The sequence below is a fragment of the Papaver somniferum genome, chromosome 4 (genome assembly GCF_003573695.1).
Source record: "Papaver somniferum cultivar HN1 chromosome 4, ASM357369v1, whole genome shotgun sequence".
NCBI lineage: Eukaryota > Viridiplantae > Streptophyta > Magnoliopsida > Ranunculales > Papaveraceae > Papaver > Papaver somniferum.
The window spans coordinates 30,563,752-30,586,148 of record NC_039361.1 but is presented as its reverse complement, the minus strand read 5'-3'; the positions used below and the strand labels follow the sequence as shown (position 1 = coordinate 30,586,148).

Genomic DNA, 22,397 nt, shown 5'->3' with positions numbered 1-22,397 from the left:
TAGAGAGATAGTAAAGTGATTTTGAGTGTTGTGCCTGAGGATGTTCTTTGCTGCTATCTCGCTTTGAGAAGCCATACAGACATCGAAACTCTCCTTCCAGTGCACTCCTGCAGTATACAATCATGGATTTATGGGCAACTCTAAGTGGCATTGTCAAAACGCACTGCTGCCATAGTAGCCTGCAGAGTAGTTCACACACTTTGACGATATTGCAACTATGACAGTTCAAGTTTTCTTTTGCTGCGACATATTTTTAATGCGCACCCCTATTTCATGTTCCTTTGTGCTATGGCCTTTGCTTTTGTGCTTGTTTTAATTTGGAACCAAACAGCGTGGGAAGAACCGTTTTGATGCAATACGAAAAGAAAAAACAATAAAATACAACTTTGAGCCCCGTCCGTAGTTTAATTACCACAAACAGATTCTCATGTTTTTCACCATCATCAAGCTAGCACTAAGCAGCGCCTTGGGGATCCTAGACTCGATTTGGCTTGCGAAAATGCTTATTGAAACATGTCCCCGCGTGCAAGTGTCCTGAAACTGTAAGAAACGCATCTTACATGTCCCCCCGTGTAACTCCTTCAACACACAGCTGAACATAATGACAGTATTAAGAGTGAAGTTCTGAAAAATGCTCTTGGTAACAACAAGTTAACATCACCAAACATCCGGAAAGAAATAGTGAGTGTAGCTGCAGTGGAAACTATGGATGTAACTTGCGACGATATTGGTGATTCCCTTTTTTGCTGTTATGGTTGATGAGTCCCGCGATGTATCTAATAAAGAGCAAATGGCAGTTTGTATACGTTATTGAAAGGTTCATTGGCATCATTCATGTCCTTAAAACGAGGGCAATTTCGTTGAGGATGCATTATTTTCTAAATATAGCAAAAGCAAACAAATACAGTTTATAGATAACAGACTAATAGATATAGCAAAAACAAACAACCACTGTTTATAGATAGAAGGCTAATAGATATAGCAAAAACAAACAACTACTGTTTATAGATAAAAGACTAATAGATATACCACCCTTCAGAATCATATTTTCAAGTTTCACTGCTTAGTAGCAAGCCTGTACATTCCTAGGAGAAAGACAGCAGTCGAAACATAAGCAGAGTAGTAAGCCACCCTTGACTTGGTGACTGAAGAGGCTATTCTACTGTAGATTCCAGTAGTGGCCAAGTTAATTTCTCGACAAAGTTCTGCATACTCATATCTTGCAAGGTATCTACCCCTGAGATTGACAAGATCCTTGAAGAGAGTGATGACAGATTCATACTCATTGCTGTCCAGTTGAAGGATTTTCTTTTTGACGAGCAGTTCAACGTCCATGGGAGTTCTCAGCAAGTTGTGCATGAGGATAGCATAAGAAGTAATCGGCTGAATTTCCTTATGGGCCTCCAAATCCATGAGGCTGGCAAACACCACTTTTGCCACCTTAAGAGATATCTTAAGGGGTGGAATCCTAAGCAACTGAGGTTTGAAAGACTTAAACTTGAAAATGGTTACATCCAAAAAATGAGCTTCACTGCATCCAATAAACAATCCACGGTTCATGAGGGTGGTAACGCTGTTTATAGGAATTGTGGAATTCTCAGCAACAGTTGCAGGTGCATCAGGCCTGTGAACAGTGTATTTCCAGACCAATTCCAGAACATTTTCCCCATCCACAGAGGTAGGTAACGGGAAAGGTATTGGGGTGGTTAAAGGTAGGATGGGATGGAGAAGCCGGCAAATCTCCTCCCTAAGTAGGAGATTGCCATCTCTAGGGATCATTTGTACAAAGATGCAATTGATGTAGGCCAGTGGGATTTGATTTGTAGGGATGAGTAAATCACATGCTGCAATTTTGTAGTCCGAGTGTGTTTGCACAATTGAGACATTGGAGTCACCGGATCCTCCTAAAGCCCTAGAGGCAAGCAACAATTCACACACGCTGATGACATCCTCAGTAAGAATTGTATAGGTATAAGCAGCAGTCAATACCTGGCCAATCATTCTCTTATACGCTGCGAATTTCTGAGTTGATGGAAATGCTTCAATGTTGGATCGGCTTCTGACTAATTCTGTAGACCTCCAATTGGTAGTAGTTGACCTTGAAAAAAAATTAGTTACGAGACTTGTTTTCACTTGTTTATGCTGAGCCCTGGTGCTTTGGTCATGGGCTGGGCCAAGGAGTAAGTATGTAGGAGAAACCAAAGCCTTGGATTCTTTTGGGCCAGCTGCTTTAGCCCTTGCATCAGCATTTGCTTCAGCTCCTTCCACTTCGATAACCACCTCATCAACTATTAAGAAATTCGATTTATAAAGTGAATAATCAGTGCAGGAGGGGAAGACGACTTGGTACAATCTGGATTCCTGATGAATCTCCTGTAAAACAAAGATTAGTAATCAACCATTCGTATTGATATCCCTTTTCATAAAATTATACTCTGTTTTCATAGGGACGGGCCTAGCAAGGGCTAACCCGGGCTATAGCCCGTCCCTTGATTTGGTAGGAATTTTTTCACTACATAGGATCAGTAGACTTTTATTGTTAGCCCAGTAGATAGATAGCTGATAGCCCATCAACACGATAAGCTAGCCCAGTAGCAAGAAACAAATGGTGGTTGTGTTCTTCTATTTTCGGGTTATCAAAGCATATATTATTGATTTATCAAAGCATAAACATAGGTAGTCACTTGAACTTATAGTTATAAGCAAGCTTTTAAGCTCTTGATTTGATTTGCTTGGTCCATTTAACCCTTAGCCCTTTGTTTTTAAAAGACTTAATAAGATTTCGTAACCAGTACAGTTATTAAACAGATCAACATCTAGATCAAAACCAGTAGCAAGAAATCTCAGTCAGGGTTCAGGGTTGAAATTCCTCGGTTAAAAACTAGTTAAGAACCAGTGACAAGAAATCAAAAGCAAACGAAAACCAACATTTCTAAGATCCAAAGTATCAAATGAAACAAGCTAGTCTACAGTGAGGCTAATGGAGCAAGGATAGCTTAAGAACATGAATAATGAAACTGACCAAGTCTCCTGTAATCAAATTATCTATCAACTTACAAGAGGGAAGATCTAAAAACTTAACTGAGAGTAATTCTAGCTAGTTCTATTTGTCAAGGTCCATAGCTTGAGCAGCTTTAGCTTTATTCAGTGCAGTCATTTTAGACTTGAAAAAAAAAAATCCTGATTAACTTCATGTTAAAACAAAGAACCCTTTTCATACAATCATTCATACAGTTATTAATCTAATTTATTGATTTATTTTTTTAGTAAAAAGAAAAATCCTGATGAACTTCATGTAAAAAACAAAGAAGAAAACATTGCAAAGATCAGATCTACGATCAAGGATTAACAATCTATCTGTTGTTAAAAAAAAAGCATCACTTTTGCTTACCGCCATTGATCGGAAACCAGCTTAAACTTTGTTCTTTAACTCTCTAAAGAAGAGGAACTGAAGATGAAATCTGCTCTTTTAACTCTGTAAAGAAGAGGAACTGAAGATAAAAAAAAAGGTCCAAGAAGAGGAACTGAAGAAGAGGAGAAGAGAAGAGAAGGGGAACTTTATATATAGCTACCAGTACTTTAGGGTTTCTCCTTTAACTTTTATTTTATTAATTTTTATTCTCATCTGATCATATTGTTATTTGAGAGGTACATATCTAAGTCCCAAAATGTATATAGTCTTAGGCACCCCATTTTAGCCTTCATTTGGAAAATAAAAAATGATTGACAAGACTACTACTGAGATATATACTTATGACATTAGAGATATGATGCCTAACGTTTGTTAGCAATTGCACTGTCTATACTATTATACCGACATTTTTTCCTTAAATGTTATCATACTCTCATCGTTCTTCATAACTTTGTCATATTACAGTGTTGCCTATACTTTTACTACGAAAACAAACAATAGCACATAAAAATCATCCGGTGCAGATATCCAACCAAACACGATGGATGATCATGGATCACCTTCTTCTAATGGACAACTTGCTTCTCCCTGAAATTGAAGGAAACTAGAAATATATGGCACTGGCATTTTGGCAAGAATGCCACTGGCGTGGTACATCGTTGCTCCTTCTCTTCTTGCATTTTCTTGCGTGGGATTCTCTGAATTCAGTAAACATGGGTTGTCATCTGTGAGTCAAGTAACACTTTTCAGTAATATTCAACATTTGAAATTACAATTACCATATTAATTTGTGCTTTCATCCAGAATAAGGGCATGCAAGAAAGCTGATTTTAAATATAGACTACTACAGAGACAGTACTACCAAAACCCATTTTAACAAGACACCATCATGCCTCACCGTCCGTGGGAAAGACCTCATCCTATCAGTCTGACCATCCAAGGACATAGCTACTGATTCAAGCATTTTAGGGTTTAGGGTTTTGTAAATTTCCATTGCCATTCCAGGCTTTTCGACGAAAAGTAAATCTGAATTTTTACTTTAAAAATTAAAAATAAATTTTGAATTTCCTTGTTAATTTTTGGACACACACACCTCTAGATTGAATTTTGTATCAGTAGCACAAGCACCTCTAATGATTTTCCAGATATTAGATGGATGAATATGTTAAAAATAAAAATTAATTTGTGATCATTATTCTAGAATAATCTTGAAGTTCCCTAGACTAGGTAAAGCCCAATACATTCTAGAGTTTTTGGGCCTCTAGAGTCTTCTTTTTAGTCACATGTAATCTAGAGAATTCTTTCTCTAGAATTCTCTTAAGGCATAGTAGATCATAGTCTCTAGAATTTTCATTTCTAGAGTTTTCTTCACTAGGCCTATAAATAGGCACTCCATGGTTTCATTTTGATCATCAAAAACTCAAGTGAGTAACCAAGTAGTAGAGTGAGAGCTAGAGTTAGAGTAAGAGCCAAAGTGCCTCTTTGTAAACAACTAGTGGAAGCCAAAGTTGCTACACAAACCTCTTGTAACATTTTCATTTTCATATTAATCAAAGCCTCACTTTCCAATTAACCAACCTCTCTTTCAAAATCATTTCCATAAACCCATCACATTTCCGCATTGCGCCAACAAATTTGGTATCAGAGCAAACCTAACCCAGTAATCCTAAAACTCTACTCATGGCAATTAACCAAAATATTCAAGGTTTCAACTATGCCCAAAGTCTAATTCCAATTTTTGATGGTGAGAGTTACGATTATTGGAGTCTACAAATGAAGACACTATTCATTTCACAAGACCTATGGGATTTTATAGAAGAAGGTTATAAAGTACCAGAGTCGGCAGAAACTCTGTCGACATGGACGGACGCAGAGAAAAAGGAGTATAAGGAAAATAAGAAGAAAGATGCTAAAGCATTACTGTTTCTACAACAGGGCGTAAGCAAAGCTATTTTTCCTCGAATTTCGGTGGCAAAAACTTCACAGGAGGCCTGGAATATTCTCAAAGTAGCATTCCAAGGATCAGAAAAGGTAATCTCCATTAAACTACAAAATTTATGGCGAGATTTTGATAATTTACTTATGAAAGAAAATGAAACTATCCAGAACTTCTTCTCAAGAGTTACTGGCATAGTAAATCAAATCAGTAGTTATGGAGATACCATTGAAAATAAAAGAGTGGTAGAAAAGATATTAAGAAGCTTACCATTCAAATTTGATCATATCGTCGCTGCCATTGAAGAATCAAAAAATTTATCGACTCTCTCGGTACATGAATTAATGGGTTCACTCGAGGCGCACGAGAAAAGAATAAATAGGTTCGCGGAGCAACCATTGGAGCGGGCATTTCAATCAAAAATAAATTTCAGTGAGAAGAAAAATACAGAAGCCAAAAAAGAAAGCTCCAGAGGGGGATCGTCATCCAACTCGCAGTACGAGAAAGGGTCGACGTCAAATCAAGGACCCAGAAATTTCTACCGCGGACGTGGAAAAGGAAAAGGAGGTTATAGAAACAACAATCAAAGGTACGGAAAAAATAACTCCTCAAATCTCCGATGCAATGTTTGCAAAAAGTTTGGACATGCAACTGAAGATTGCAAGTATAAGTGCACCAAGTGTGATAAATTAAATCACATGGAGAAAGATTGTTGGCTTAATGAAGCAAACTATTCCGAGAAAAACAATTCTCAGAATCAAGTATTCTATTCCTGCCTCACCTCGCAACAAGAATCGCAAGGTATATGGTACGTCGACAGCGGATGCAGCAGCCATATGACAGGAAACAAAGAATATTTCGTAAAATTGGAGGAACAAGAGATTCCTCCAGTCAAACTTGGAGATGGAAAGTTCCAGAATGTTGAAGGAAGAGGAGTCATATCCGTACGTACAAGGTCAGGTAAAACTCGATACATATCTGATGTTCTTTATGTTCCTGGCCTAGCTCAAAATTTATTAAGTGTTGGACAACTTATAAGAAAAGGGTACTCACTACATTTCGAAGACGGAGAATGCACAATTTACGATAAAATTAATAATCAATTGGTGGCAAAAGTAAAAATGTCAGGAAATTTTGTCTTTCCCCTATCTATGCCATCAATTGAAAATTGTGCAATGAGTACCAACCATATTGACGAAGGAAAGCTATGGCATTTGAGATACGGGCATCTCAACTACAGATCCTTAAAGGTTCTAAAATCAAAAGGCATGGTAATTGGTCTTCCCAATATCGACGGTGGAGATAAAGTATGTGAAGGTTGTATTCTAGGGAAGTTTCATAGACTTCCATTTACGAAGACATCGTGGAGAGCAAGAAGGCCCCTCGAATTGGTGCACGCTGATATATGCGGTCCGACAAGAACAACTTCACTCAACAACAGAAGATATTTTCTCTTATTCGTGGACGATTATACCAGGATGATGTGGGTGTACATTCTTGAGCAAAAGTCCGAGGCATTCACTAAATTCCTAGAATTCAAGGCGCTGGCAGAGAAGCAAAGTGGCCATCAATTGAAAGTTTTCCGTACAGACCGTGGTGGAGAATTTACTTCAAAAGAGTTTATCAACTACTGCAAAGGAAATGGAATTAAAAAGGAGCTCACCGTCCGATACACTCCACAACAAAACGGCGTTGCGGAAAGGAAAAATCGTACGATCGTGGAAATGGCTCGCAGTATGCTAAAAGCAAGGAAGCTACCCAACACCTACTGGGCGGAAGCAGTCAACACAGCAGTGTACATCCTTAATCGCTCGCCAACAAAAGCGGTTCACAATAAAACTCCATACGAGGGATGGCATAAGAAAAAGCCTGAGGTAACTTCTTTCAGAATTTTTGGTTGTGTAGCATACTCACATATTCCATCCCAACATAGAGCAAAGTTCGATGAAAAAGGAGAAAAGCTTATATTCATCGGATATAGCGAGGAGTCTAAAGCCTATAGACTTCTAAATCCAGATACAAAGGAACTGGTAATATCAAGAGATGTTATCTTTGATGAATTCAAAGCTTGGGATTGGAATGATGAACCAGATAACCACGAGTCTCCACTACTCATCGAAGAAGAGCCATATCTGTCACACCAAGAAGAAAACACTCCACCAGCAAGCCCGAGATCTCCTAGTCCAACACAACAAAGTCCAAGCTCATCTGACTCAAGTGCCCCACCTAGAAAGGTGCGTTCCCTAAGAGATATTTATAATGTATCTAATTGTGCTTTTATAGCACTAGAACCTCAAAAATATGAGGATGCGGCGAAAGAAGAAAAATGGAGAAACGCCATGGACGAAGAAATGCGAGTAATTGAGAAAAATAAGACATGGGAGCTCGTCAATCAGCCAGTTGATAAAGAAATAATTGGTCTGAAATGGGTCTACAAGACAAAATATAATGAAGATGGGTCAATTCAAAAGCACAAAGCAAGGCTAGTTGCAAAAGGATATTCCCAGCAACCAGGAATTGACTACAACGAGACATTCGCCCCAGTCGCTCGCATGGAAACAATTCGGATGGTGTTAGCTTTGGCAGCTCAACTCAAAATGAAAGTCTACCAATTAGACGTAAAGTCGGCGTTCCTAAACGGAGAACTAGAAGAAGAGGTGTATGTTGAACAACCTCAAGGATATATCCGAAAAGGAAAAGAAAAAATGGTATATCGTCTCCGCAAAGCACTATACGGTCTTAAGCAAGCACCGCGTGCATGGAACAGCAAAATCGACAAGTATTTCCGAGATAATGGATTTGAGAAAAGTCCAAGTGAGCCATCACTCTACATCAGAAAACAAGGTACGGACTTCCTAATTGTCTGTCTCTATGTTGATGATTTAATTTATGCCAGTACAAAACAAGAGATGACAGAAAAATTTAAGAAGGAGATGATGAAAGAATATGAGATGACAGACTTAGGATTTATGCGATATTTTCTTGGGATTCAAGTAAAACAATCTCCAGAAGAAATATTCATTTCTCAAGAAAAATATGCGGAAGACTTACTGAAAAGGTTCAACATGATGGATTGCAAACCAATTGCAACTCCAATGGGTACCAATGAGAAATTGGTAAAAAATGATGGAGCGACAAAAGTTGATCCAACCTTATTCAGAAGTCTAGTCGGCTCACTGATCTACTTAACAAATACAAGGCCAGACATCGTCAATGCAACCAGTATTGTTTCTCGGTTTATGAGCGAGCCAAGCAAGTTACACTATGCAGCCGCAAAGAGAATTCTTCGGTATATCAAGGGAACGAAGGATTTTGGCATCAAGTATACAAAAGAAAAAGATAATGATTTAATTGGCTTCACAGATAGCGATTGGGCAGGTTCTATTGAAGACCGAAAGAGCACATCAGGCTATGTTTTCTGTATGGGAACAAAAGTTATCTCTTGGAGTTCTAAAAAGCAAAGCACGGTGGCATTATCGTCAGCCGAAGCAGAGTACATAGCATCAACAAGTGCAGCATGTGAAGCAGTGTGGCTAAGAAGAATAATGACCGACCTACAACAAAGGCAAATGCAGCCAACGACTATCTACTGTGACAATATGTCTACAATTGCAATGACAAAAAATCCAGTCTTCCACGGAAGGACGAAGCACATAGAGCTACGACACCACTTCATCAGAGAGCTTGTAGAAGACAAGGAAATCGAGCTCCAATTCTGTCCAACACAAGAACAAAATGCAGACATTTTCACGAAAGCAGTCACGGTGGATAAGTTCAATCATTTCAGAGAAAAGCTCAACATCACAAATTAAGAGGGAGTGTTAAAAATAAAAATTAATTTGTGATCATTATTCTAGAATAATCTTGAAGTTCCCTAGACTAGGTAAAGCCCAATACATTCTAGAGTTTTTGGGCCTCTAGAGTCTTCTTTTTAGTCACATGTAATCTAGAGAATTCTTTCTCTAGAATTCTCTTAAGGCATAGTAGATCATAGTCTCTAGAATTTTCATTTCTAGAGTTTTCTTCACTAGGCCTATAAATAGGCACTCCATGGTTTCATTTTGATCATCAAAAACTCAAGTGAGTAACCAAGTAGTAGAGTGAGAGCTAGAGTTAGAGTAAGAGCCAAAGTGCCTCTTTGTAAACAACTAGTGGAAGCCAAAGTTGCTACACAAACCTCTTGTAACATTTTCATTTTCATATTAATCAAAGCCTCACTTTCCAATTAACCAACCTCTCTTTCAAAATCATTTCCATAAACCCATCACATTTCCGCATTGCGCCAACAGAATATACTATGTTTCCATGTTCTTTCTTTTGTTCCAATTAACAACAGGATTTTTAAGATCATATTTCTAGTTTTTATTTTGTATCTGTAATTTCAACCAAACACGATGGATGATCATGGATCACCTTCTTCTAACCCATTTACCAGATCTGTGTTACTGACCCTGTGACTTTGTCGGCTTGAGCATTACCTTGAGTAAGTACTACAAAACCCCATTTTTAACAACATCAAGTCCCCATCACCGTCCATGTGAACCCTGAGTCTAACCATCCAAGGACATAGAAAAGATAGGTTTTAGGGTTTGGCCATTTGCATAGCCAGGCTTTTTCCTGTAAAAGGTGTCTTTTCAGCTCAACGGCTCTATCAAACAAACAAAACAGAGCAGTGTACGAAATCTGAACTTGGTCAGTTTCAAAACTGTTGCAGCTAAACCATGGTAGAAGTAGTACTAGTATAGTACAGGAATGAGCTGGTAGTAGGAGATTAGCAGCTCTAGTTTTTATTTTGTATCTGTAATTTCCTTTCTTGGTTCTATCTTTCTCAATGTATGTGATAAAACTCAAAGACAGTAGACTAATCAACATGGCTCTTGCATTACAATTACTTTTCAGTAATATTCAAAATTTGAAATTACAATTACCATATTTGTGCTACTCCTTTACTTTGACAGGTTACTGGTGGCCTTTGTCTTGACTTGAGCCATTTTAAGCTTTCTTCAAGAATAAGGGCATGCAAGAAAGCTGATTTTAAATATAGACTTCAGAGATAGTACATCAAGCCATCACTGTCCTTGGAGAAAAAACTCACCCTGTCATTCCAGGCCTTTTAGGGTTTTGTAAATTTCCATTGTCATTCCAGGCTTTTGGACAAAATGTAAATCTGAATTTTTATTTGTAAAACTAAAAATAAATTCTAAATTTCCTTGTTGATTTTTGGACACACACCTGTAGTGGCATTTCAAGTGGATGCTAGTTAACCAACACATTGTTTCTCTGAATTCAGTACACAAGCATGAGTTCTTATCTATAACTCGGACAACTAACATAGTCATTTATTGTAAAGACTAAGATAAAAACTAACCAAATCCCCTGTAAATATCTCTTCTCGAATCTGCTTCTCCTTCTCTCTACTGCTCTCATTCTGAAACTCCATTAGCTAAGATCATGTCTTCTCTACCACTCAAAAGAAAGATCTCTTTTCCCCCTTCAACCCCTACTGTTTCTTCTTCAGATGATCAACAAGCCTCCTCACTGAGCAGGATATCACCTGGTACCTACACTCACTGTCTCTACGTTTCTGATGAATTTGAGACTACTAAACAGGAAATTTTCAAAACCTTCCCTGATCAAAACCCACATTTCAAACCCCTTGAAAACTACTGTCCTAGTATTCGCGATGCAATGAAGGTAGCTTTGGAGCTAGAATTTGTTCATATCGTTACTACTTTCTCTCAAGCTGTAGATCCTGTTGAGTTCCATAAAGGGAGAGGAGAGTATAGTTCTCAGATGTCTACTTTGGAGGAGATGGGTTATGATGTGAAGAAGCTGTGGCAAAATTTTGATGGGCTGAGGACTATTTCAGTTGATGAAGTGGGTAATAGAAAATACAAAGAAGAATTGAAAGAAAAGAAGAAGTGTTTGGATGTTAAAGCTGATATCTCTAGGGAGAGGTTGGAGAAGTTGAGAAAAGAGATGATGATGTTAGAAGCTATGTTGAACAGCCAAGATGAACAAAGTGAAGAGATTCAATCCAAGGTCAGGAAATGCACTTTGAAGGAGAAAGAGAACTTGGTGAGTTTCAAAACAGCTGCAGCTAAACCATGGTAAGTAGTAGTACTAGTAGCTAAAGGGAGGACTAGTTCTTGAACTTTAAGAGTAATAGTAGTTGGTAATAGGAGATTAGCAGCTTGAATCTCTGTTGTGAAAACACTTATTTCCTTTGAATGGAATCTAGTTTTTATTTTGTATCTGTAATTTGTATGTGATATAGCAGTAGACTAATCAACATGGCTCATCATCCATTCTAAAATCCAAACCGGTGACTACCCTTTTTGTTGTCCCCCTTTTCACTTTGATTCTCATTTGAGTATGAGGTCATTTTGTTCTGTTAACATTCTTCAATCAATTTTTGTAAAGATTTGGGTGTTTTTGATACTCCTATTAGCAATGATGTTACATGATAATCACATTGAAATTGGTTTCAAACAATACAGCGGGATATCCATTTTTCATCACAAACTTGTGGTGTTTTAAGTAGCCCATTTTGTTCACATTGACATTCATTACTTGAAACCCTTTGCTTTGTGATTATGAACTTAAATAAATAACTAGTTATTAGATTTGTTCATAGATTTGAGGTGATTTCCTCCCATCAACAATGTTGTTACATCATGATCATAAATTTGTTCACATTGACATTGGTCTCTTATTTTTTCTCAGCAAATAAATTTTTTACTGTTAATAGCCAAAATTGTTGATCTTTACTACCAAAATTTAGTCCAAAGGACAGTGAGTACTCCATGGGAGTCATTTTACAAACTTTATGGAATGTAAAATATGTATGATCAGGAACTTCCATGCTCACAAGAAAATTAGGCTTGGTACATGAGTCATCTTCAAGAATGAGTTGGTAGGAGGAGACTAGGAGCTTAAATCTCTGTTGTAAAATCACTTATTCCCTTTGAATGAAATTTAAGTTTGTTCTATCTTTCTCTATGTATGTGATAAAACCCAAGAACAGTAGAGTAGACTAATCAACATGGCTCATCCATTCTGAAATCCAAACTAGTAACTACCATTTTCTTTGTCCCCTTTTCACTTTGATTCTCATTGCGTATCTGGTCCATTTATTTTGTTAAAATTTGGTTTCTACAATGCTGCATCTTAGATTTTTTTTTAGTTGATTTCCTCCTATTAGCAATGATGTTACATGATGATCACAAATTTGTTCACATTGACATTGGTTAAAACCCTTTGCTTACAGAAATAACTAGTTATTAGATTTGTTAATAACGATAATGGTGAACCGTCGAATAATTCATCAAAAATATGATCAGTATCCGGAAGTTGAAAAAGAATTGGGAGCTGAAAAGAAAAGAGGGGTTTTCTTGGAGTCTTTGATAAATTGTTATTTTGGGCCTGGTATTCATAAATCCTGGTGGGATTCATATGTTGAGTTTAGATGATGAATTAATAGAGGTCAGAAGTGATACCGGCTGGTAATGATGATTATCAGAATGGAGAATGGTAAATGAGTTTCTCTTTGATTTTGATTCTACACGATATGAATTTTCTGATCAACCAATCACCGCCGACAAGTTTTCCCGGTGACTACTAATTGTTACATTTTCTTGGGCTCCATTTTATAATGTATATGACCAATGTAGTGTGATGATAGGAAATTGTATGTATTCAATAAATTCTTCGTCTCTTTGCTGGCCAACACCATTGGGTTTACAAGTTGAAGGTAATGCTTTGGGTGAATCAAAACATGTAAGCACATTGGTGCAAGCTAAGCAAGGCCAAGATTTTTGACCTGTGACATTGAGAATGGCGTTATAGTACTAAATTTTCTGGATTCTGAAGACATTAATGTGACATTCCTAAATTTGCTTAGCGATGGTGAATTTGGGACGTCCTCAATGATGATTGGTATACAGAATCATGTATTTTTTTGATCAGAATATACAGAATCATGTACCTGTGATGCTTATTACACTTTATAACAAACTTGTTTCTCCCTGAAAATGAAGGAAACTAGAAATGTATGGCACTGACATTTTGGCAAGAATGCCACTGGCGTCGAGTGGTACAAATGAAGCGTTTCGTTGCAATCTCTTCTTGCAAGGATACTTCCGATGTTTAATTGGTGGACAACGGTTGTGCCACCAAACACTATGTCTCTGAATTCATTACACAAGCCCGTGAGTTATCATCATCTTGTGAGCCAAGTAATACTTTTTCAGTAATATTCAAAATTTGAATTTACAATGACCATATTGGTGCTACTTCACTTTTACAGGTTACTAGTGGCCTTTGTCTTGGCTTGACCTTTACCATTTTAAGCTTTCATCCAGAATAAGGGCATGCAAGAAAGCTGATCTTAACCACAGACTACAGAACAAAACCCATTTTAACATCATGCATGCCATCACCGTCCATGGTAAAAACCTCACCTTGTCTGACCATCCAAGGACATAGCTACTGATGATTCAAGCCTTTGGTGTAGGCTTTTGTAAATTTCCATTGCCATTCCAGGCTTTTGGACAAAATGTAAAACCAAATTTTGAATTTCCTTGTTAATTTTTGGACACACACCTGTAATGGCATTTCAAGTGGATGCTTGGTGACCACATTGTTTCTTTCAATTCAGTAGTACACAAGGTCTGTGTTGCTGTTACCTGTGAGTCAAGTAATATTTTTCAGTCATTCAAAATTTGAATTTGCAATTACCAGGTCTATGTTGCTGTTACTGACTCTTGCTTTGTCTTGAGGCTTGAGCATTACCATTTTAAGCTTAAGGGCAAGAAAGCGCAACTATTGAATACAGATAGAAAAGATACTACTGCAGAAACCCATTTTTAAAAGCATCACCGTCCATGTGAAAAAACTGAAACCCTGAGTCTGACCATCCATGCAAGGACATAGAAAAGATAGGTTTTAGGGTTTTTACTGAAAAAGGTGTCTTTTCAGCTTAGACATTCTAGGCTCTATCAAACAATCACAGTGTACGAATTCTGAAATTTTAGACTCTAGCTACTACTACGGATAAAACAAAACAAATATAACACCAGTTCCCAACACAACTAGCTAGCTCTATCCCTGAAGCACTGTATTTTAATGGAAGCTTGCTGCATCTCTGAATATTCTCATCAACTAGCAGGAATGATGAAAAGAAATTTGAAAAGACAAAATACTGTTGTTAACTAACAAGTTATGCATATACTCTAAACAATGCATAACTTATCATGCAGTCAATGTTGGATATGCATAAGATGTTATGCAGTTAAACAATGTGTGATGCAGGGTATGTATTGTTAACTAAACAGGTTGAAGAAGAAACACAGTTTAACGTGGTTCGGCTATAGCCTACGTCCACGGGAGAAGAATGATTAGGGTTTCTTATTATCAATGGAGGTTTTACAAGACGTATATATATATATCCTATACATGCCACATATTCGTATAGATAGCAACATATCTAGAGAATATTTTCTTGCAGTGTAAGCCAATCATAAATAGAGAAACCAAATATTCTCCTTTGTTCCAACACTCCCCCTCAAGTTGGTGCGAAGATATCAATGGAGCCCAACTTGGATAGAATTCTATTGAATTGCTTGACAGGTAAACCCTTAGTAAAAACATCTGCCAGTTGTTGATGACTACGAACGAAGGGAGTGCATATTACTTTGGCCAATACCTTCTCTCTAACAAAATGACAATCCACTTCTATGTGCTTTGTACGCTCATGAAAGGTGGGATTTGATGCGATTTGTATCGCTGCTTGATTGTCACAGAACATCTTAGCTGGCTGAGGTGACAGAAAACCCAAATCTTTAAGTAATGCTCGCAGCCAAACAATCTCACATGTTGTTGAAGCCATGGCTCTGTATTCTGCTTCAGCACTTGATCGAGAAACAACATTTTGTTTCTTGCTTCTCCATGTAACCAGATTACCACCAAAGAATATGCAATACCCTGTTGTTGATTTACGATCAACTGGACATCCAACATAATCAACATATGAATATGCTGTTATACAGTAGCTAGAAATTGAATAGGCTTCATTCTTTTTCATCAAAACTCCTCTTCCTGGTGATCCTTTTAAATACTGTAGAATCCTAGTTACTGCATTCAAATGTTTAACACGAGGTGTATGCATATAATGACTGACTAAGCTTACTGCATCTGCTATGTCAGGTCTGGTAACAGTGAGATAAATTAACTTGCCTACTAACCTTTGATATGACCCAATGTCACTTAACACATCACCATCATTATCAAGTTTGTTGCCATTTTATGTAGGAGTATCACAAGGCTTTACTCCCATTTTTCCTGTAGCCTTCAGCAGGTCCAACACATATTTTCTTTGATTCAGAAAAATACCCTTCTTTGAGTAAGCAACTTCTAATCCCAGGAAATACTTCAGTATTCCTAAATCCTTGATGTCAAATCTGGAATGAAGCATTGCTTTAAGATTTCTAATTTCTTGTTGATTGTCTCCTGTAATCACAAGGTCATCAACATACACTAGAACTATACTTGTACCAAGATTACTTCTTTTAATAAACAAGGAAGAATCGGCAGAGCTCCTTTTGAACTTATTCTGGATGAGTACTGAACTTAGCTTTGCATACCATGCACGTGGTGATTGCTTTAAACCATATATTGCCTTCTTAAGATTGCAAACCATATTGCTCTCTCCTTCTCGAGGGTGTCCAGGTGGTATACTCATATACACCTCTTCTTCTAGATCACCTTGTAAGAATGCATTCTTCACATCCATTTGAAACAATTTCCAATCTTTATTAACTGCAAGATACATAAGAACACTAAACGTATTCATCTTTTCAACTGGTGCAAAGGTTTCTGTGTAGTATTCTCCATATCTCTGAGTAAAACCTCTTGCCACTAATCTTGCCTTATAACGCTCAACAGTTCCATCACTTCTGTATTTAATTTTGTACACCCATCTACATCCAACAGTCTTCTTCCCGGAAGGAAACTTGACAATACTGTATGTATTATTTACATCTAAGGCACGTAACTCATTCTCCATTGGTGCCCTCCATTTTGGATTAGACTTTGCTTCATTGTAGTTTTTAGGTTCTTGATGACTGGATATAGCACTTAGAAATGCAGAGTGTGAAGAACCTACATGATCATAAGTTAAATGTGCTTGTATAGGATACGCAGCGGAATGATATGTAAAGAAATCTTTGTATTTCTCTGGAGCCTTCTTCTCACGACTTGAGGTTCTGACAATTGGTACCACTGGTTGATGATCTTGTGGAACCATAACCTCAGTTTCTGGAACTTGATGCGGCACATCTTGTAGTCTTGTATTATCATCAGTAACACTAACATTATTGTCTGAAGCTTCTTCATGAACTGCTTCATTATGCACATCCAACACTGCATTAGGTACGTCCACCAACTCTACCCCATCACCATTATCTCTGTGGGAAGCTGTTGCAGTAGGTATCTCATTAATAACTGGAAGTGGTGCCAAATATGTATAACCCCCCCTGAGACCGACTGCCAGAATCACACTGAAAATAAGCCACTGTTTCATCAAACACAACATCACGAGAAATATGTAGCTTTCTAGTGGGTGGATGATAACAAATATATCCTTTATTTGTAGATGAGTAACCAAAGAACACACACTTAGTTGCCCGTGAATCCAGTTTATCACGATGCTTAGCCTGTAAATGTACATAACAAACACAACCGAAAACTCTGTGATGAGAAATGCCAGGCTGATGATGTTTTAAAACCTCTAATGGAGATTTGAACTCAAGCACACGACTAGGCAGACGATTGATCAAGTAAGTGGCTGTCAGAGAACCATGAGACCAGAATTTCTTTGGAACATGCATCTGAATCATAAGAGCACGGGTTGTTTCCAAAATATGACGAAGTTTCCTTTCAGCAACACCATTTTGCTGTGAAGTACCAACACAGCTAGTTTGATGGATAATACCATGACTACGCAAATAACCTGGAAGAGGGACTTTGACAAACTCAGTGCCATTATCTGATCTAAAATTTTTAACCTGTGCATCAAATTGGTTGCGTATCATACAATGAAAATCCGCAAATACAGATGAAACTTCAGTTTTGGATTTGAGTAAATAGATCCATGTAGCACGTGACCAATCATCTATAAAGATAACAAAATATTTATACCCATCATAAGCATCAATTGGAGCAGGACCCCATAAATCAGAATGAATTAATTCAAAGGGCATTGTAGCTCGAGTCACAGAGTTAGAAAATGGAAAACGAGATTGTTTAGAAAATTGGCAAACATCGCAGACTTGAGATTGAACAGAAAATGTCGGAAAAATCCTAGACAAAACACGACTGGAAGGATGTCCAAGTCTTTGATGATAAAGAAACTGCGGAGTTGATCTTTGAGTGAGACATGCCATGTCACTAGAGCGTAACAGGTACAATCCATGAGAAAAAATGCCTCTACCAATCGTCTTCTTCGTCTTTCGATCCTGAAAGATGACCGAGGTAGGGGTAAATGTAACATCACAATTCTGAGAATTAGTGATTTGACCAACAGAAAACAACTGAGTAGGAAACGAGGGAACAACAAGTGCATTAGATGACGGACAATCTGGAAAAAAATGCACTTTCCCACTGCCCATCACAGGAGAAGTAGAGCCATTAGCAACAGACACATTTTTATGAGAGCTGCGAATAACTGCATGAACTGACGAAGGATCATTTACCATATGATATGTAGCTCCTGAATCAGTAATCCAAATATGGCGGTTGGAAAAAGGCGTAGTAAGAAAGGCTAGCAGGTTACCTGAAGTATGGTTGGCCTTGCGCTCATTCTTATTACCCAACTGGTAAAAGAAATCCTTCAACTGGTCTATAGTAAAGGATGAATTATCAGCTACAGGAGCTAGAGCAAGCTTATTTTTATCAAAATTAACTTTAAGATGAGGATAAATATCCCAACAACGATCCTTGGTGTGACCAGTTTTATTACAATGATCACAATGAAAAACTTCTCTCTTACCCTTAGCACGAGAATTCTTGTCCTTATCAAATGGTATGGCTCTGCGTTTATCATCTCTGGAGCTCAGAAGAGCACTGGATTCAGCAGCATCCAGGTCTACAATGCTTTTAGAAACAGGATTCGTAACTTTCTTACGTGTCTCTTCACGCTGCACAGTCGCACAGACACTAGACAAACTTGGCAATTCAGCACTCATGAGAATAGTGCTTCTAAGAGATTCATACTCTGATGTGAGGCTACTGAGCACATCAAAAATTTTATCCTCCTCAACCCTCTTCAAGAGAATTTTGGCATCAGTTGTATGAGGACGATATGTGTTCAGTTCATCCCACTTCTTTTTTAAATAACCAAAATGCTCAGTAAAACTTTTCGTACCTTGTGCAGCCTCAGCAATCTCACGTTTCAGCTCAAACACCCGAGCAGCATTATTCCGTAAGCCATACAGACTAGCAACAGACTTCCACAAATCCTTTGCAGACTCTGAAAACGAGAAAATTTCAGAAATATGTGGTTCCATCGACTGGAGCAGCCACGTGCGAACCAGTTGATCATCAGCAATCCAATCTTCATACTTTGGATCTTTAGCATCTGGACAAGTACTATTCTCACCAATATACCCATATTTTCTTTTACCCCCAAGAGCAAGAGCAGCAGCCTAGACCAGCTGGCATAATTGACATCATTCAGCAAGACAGAGGTTAAACGCAAACTAGTATTATGATCTGATTGTGCCATAGTAAACACACAGAGAAACGAAACTTGATTACAGAGAAATGTCCAGGATCGTTAACGATCCCCTGATACCATGTTGTTAACTAACAAGTTATGCATACCAGGTTATGCAGATACTCTAAACAATGCATAACTTATCATGCAGTCAATGTTGGATCTGCATAAGATGTTATGCAGTTAAACAATGTGTGATGCAGGGTATGTATTGTTAACTAAACAGGTTGAAGAAGAAACACAGTTTAACGTGGTTCGGCTATAGCCTACGTCCACGGGAGAAGAATGATTAGGGTTTCTTATTATCAATGGAGGTTTTACAAGACGTATATATATATATATATATATATATATATATATATATATATATATATATATATATATCCTATAGATGCCACATATTCGTATAGATAGCAACATATCTAGAGAATATTTTCTTGCAGTGTAAGCCAATCATAAATAGAGAAACCAAATATTCTCCTTTGTTCCAACAAATACATATGATCAATAACTAGGAAGGAAATTTTTTACCTATCAGAAGAAAAAAAACCAGGAAGGAAAATTTTCATGCAACCAAAAATAAAACAACAGATACTAAAAACCATGAACAGCTAGCAACCACCGCCTTTTCTTCGTCTAGAACAGTACTGACCAGATAGACTACTCAGCAACCGTTACAAGGATGACATTCTTCTCCTCAACCTTTTAAGGAATTGAGATCTTGAAAAGTCCATTCTTCATCTCAGCTTTCAGTTCCTATAAGTTGAGGTCATCAAAATCCAGATCGAGATCGAAAATTATACCGGTACTGTTCACATCATCTTCATTAACATCTGGACCAACACTTACAAAATCTCCAGCAGGCTTTTCATCTTCCTCTTCTTTACCGAGAAGACTAGTGATAACAAGAGAGGTTCCCTCTACAATGACTTTGATATCATCCTTTCCAAACCCAGGCAAGCTGATCTTCAACCGATCAATACCTTCTTTCAGCTCTTTAGCACACCATCTCTTCATCATGACATCTATTTATTCTTCTTTGTCATACAGCTCCACCTCCTCCATATCAGGATCAAGGAACTCTGCAGAAAAACATCACAAGTTAGAAAGGAAACACATGATCTAAAGGCTGAAAATGATACTGAAAATACATATGCATACCTGAACTAAGAAGATCAGTAGTGAAAGTAGGACGAAGAGCACCTCAAATGTAAGACCCTTTTTTGTTTTTCATCATGTTAAGTGGGAAAGAACATTTGTAGACAAAAGAAGCTGAACGTTTGAGATTAGGATTCTTAAGATGAGAGACCAAAGAAGCTGAACGTTTGTGGTTAGTGTTCTCAAAAAGACCGAGCTTGTTTTTCAAATTGTTTGAGGAGACAACAGTACTACAGTAGGAACAGGTGTCTTTGACATGACCACGATGAAGGAAGCTATTGAGTATGGTAGTAGATCTTAACTCTTAAGGAAACCCTAGAATATACTCTTCAATGGTCTTGAGGAGATAAGACACAGTATTGTGGTGGTGTTCATAGAGAAATGAAAGTGACGTGACGTCTGAGTGTATAAAATGTTGACCCAATAAGTAGTTACTCGTAGTATTTACTGCTAACTTAAGTAACGACTTTATAATTAGTGGTACCAATTAAGAGTTTGTCTGTGTATGTAATGTAATAATTGCCTAATTGGAGACTGCTCTAGGTCTGAATTAGATTTTAAAACAAGACAAAAAATTAACCATGGCTCAATGTAGACTATACCGATATTTGCCTAATTAGTTGTCGCTGTAAACCAATTGTTCTCGGAGCTTGTGGTTGGTAGTACCCTTTGCATAGTGATATACCGATATTTGTCTTATTTCTGTAAACTACAAAATGGGAAATATTGGATAATACACACAATTGTTCTCGTTCTTCATTTTCGCTGTAATCCTTTTCTGGGTTTTCAGTTTGTTTTTCTGTGACATTTCAACTATCATTTCTCACGTATAACCAAAATAAAAGCTTAATTTGCATGACTGATAATTTGTTTAGAGAACCATAATTTAATTTATTTCACTCAAAATAGTGTTGATACATAACTGGGACCTACATGTAAGCAGTAAGCTTAATTAGTAAGCGCTGATCTCACCAAATGGAACATTTTCCCCCCTAAGCATTATTTTCACTCAATACAGTGCTCCACCCTGAGCATTTTTTCATGGCAAATCCTTTTCAGCTGGGTAGAATTTGGGTGACAAATCAAAATTTAATAATTATTTAACAAGACTAGATACTATGACATTGGAGATGTGTACCCTGTTATAGGGGCCGAAGGTTCTACTGGAGGGGCTGAACCATGATACTAATGTCTACCAAATTAGTTAGGGGATGTCCTAGTGTGATTACCCTTCCATTTTCAAATTGACTAAATTACCCTCCTATCTATACAAACCTAATCATAAAAAAAATCAAAATCAAAATTCTTTGTTTATCATCGTCAAATATATTTAAACCTTAAAAAAAAACTAAAAAAAGAAAAAGAAAATGATTGCAGATGGAGTTATGGTTGGTTATTCTTAATTAACCAGCTGTAACTATGATTTCTAAAGGTGTTACGGTTGGTAATTGCAGAACTACCAACCGTAAATTCTAAAAACTATATAGAATATCCAGTTACGATTCATTTTGTAACCGTTAAAATATTTACGGTTGGTTTGGATTTTAACAATACCAACCATAAAAATCCTGAGCAAAAAATAATTTAAGTTTTTGAGTTTGATTACAGTTGGATTTGACTTAAACGTTGTCAACTGTAAACAATTACGGTTGGACACTAGCCATCAACAAACGAACTGTAACTTATTTACGGTTCATCTCGCAGGACAAAAATCCAACTATAACTGGTTTGTGATTGGTTTTCCCCAATTTTAACCAGTTACGGTTGGATGTTCTTCGGATACTAACCGTAAATGACTCATAAGGTTGGCTTTTATGGGTAATTGCAACCGTAAATGGCGCATACGGTTGGCTTCTACGTTTAATTCCAACTGTAAATTGCCCTGAAATGGACACTGGAGCTAAGAGATCAACCATTGTAGGATCTCCATCGTGGGGTAAATATTTTAGTTTGAGAAATTGGGTCAATTGGTCAAATATTTTTAAAACATGGTTCTAATGGACGAGTAAAAATTAATATGAGTGAAATGGACACCAGAAAAATAACAAGAATGAATTTGGGTTCATCGTGGCTTAAACTTAAAAAATAGCGAAGATGAGACCGGATGCATCCTGATG

The 22,397-nt window shown here is 37.4% G+C and overlaps 1 protein-coding gene across 1 annotated transcript; it reads right to left on the bottom strand.

Annotated features, from left to right (window-relative positions):
* Positions 1–13,687: 13,687 nt before the first annotated feature.
* LOC113272272 lies at positions 13,688–20,139 on the bottom strand. The gene is made up of 8 exons (XM_026522134.1): positions 19,939–20,139; positions 18,938–19,051; positions 17,678–18,727; positions 17,033–17,413; positions 16,135–16,920; positions 14,088–14,171; positions 13,953–14,035; positions 13,688–13,748 (listed from the first exon to the last, which is right to left on the bottom strand). Exons 1-8 carry the CDS (start codon positions 20,137–20,139, stop codon positions 13,688–13,690), a joined length of 2,760 nt encoding a protein of 919 aa, XP_026377919.1.
* Between the last annotated feature and the right edge of the window lie 2,258 nt (positions 20,140–22,397).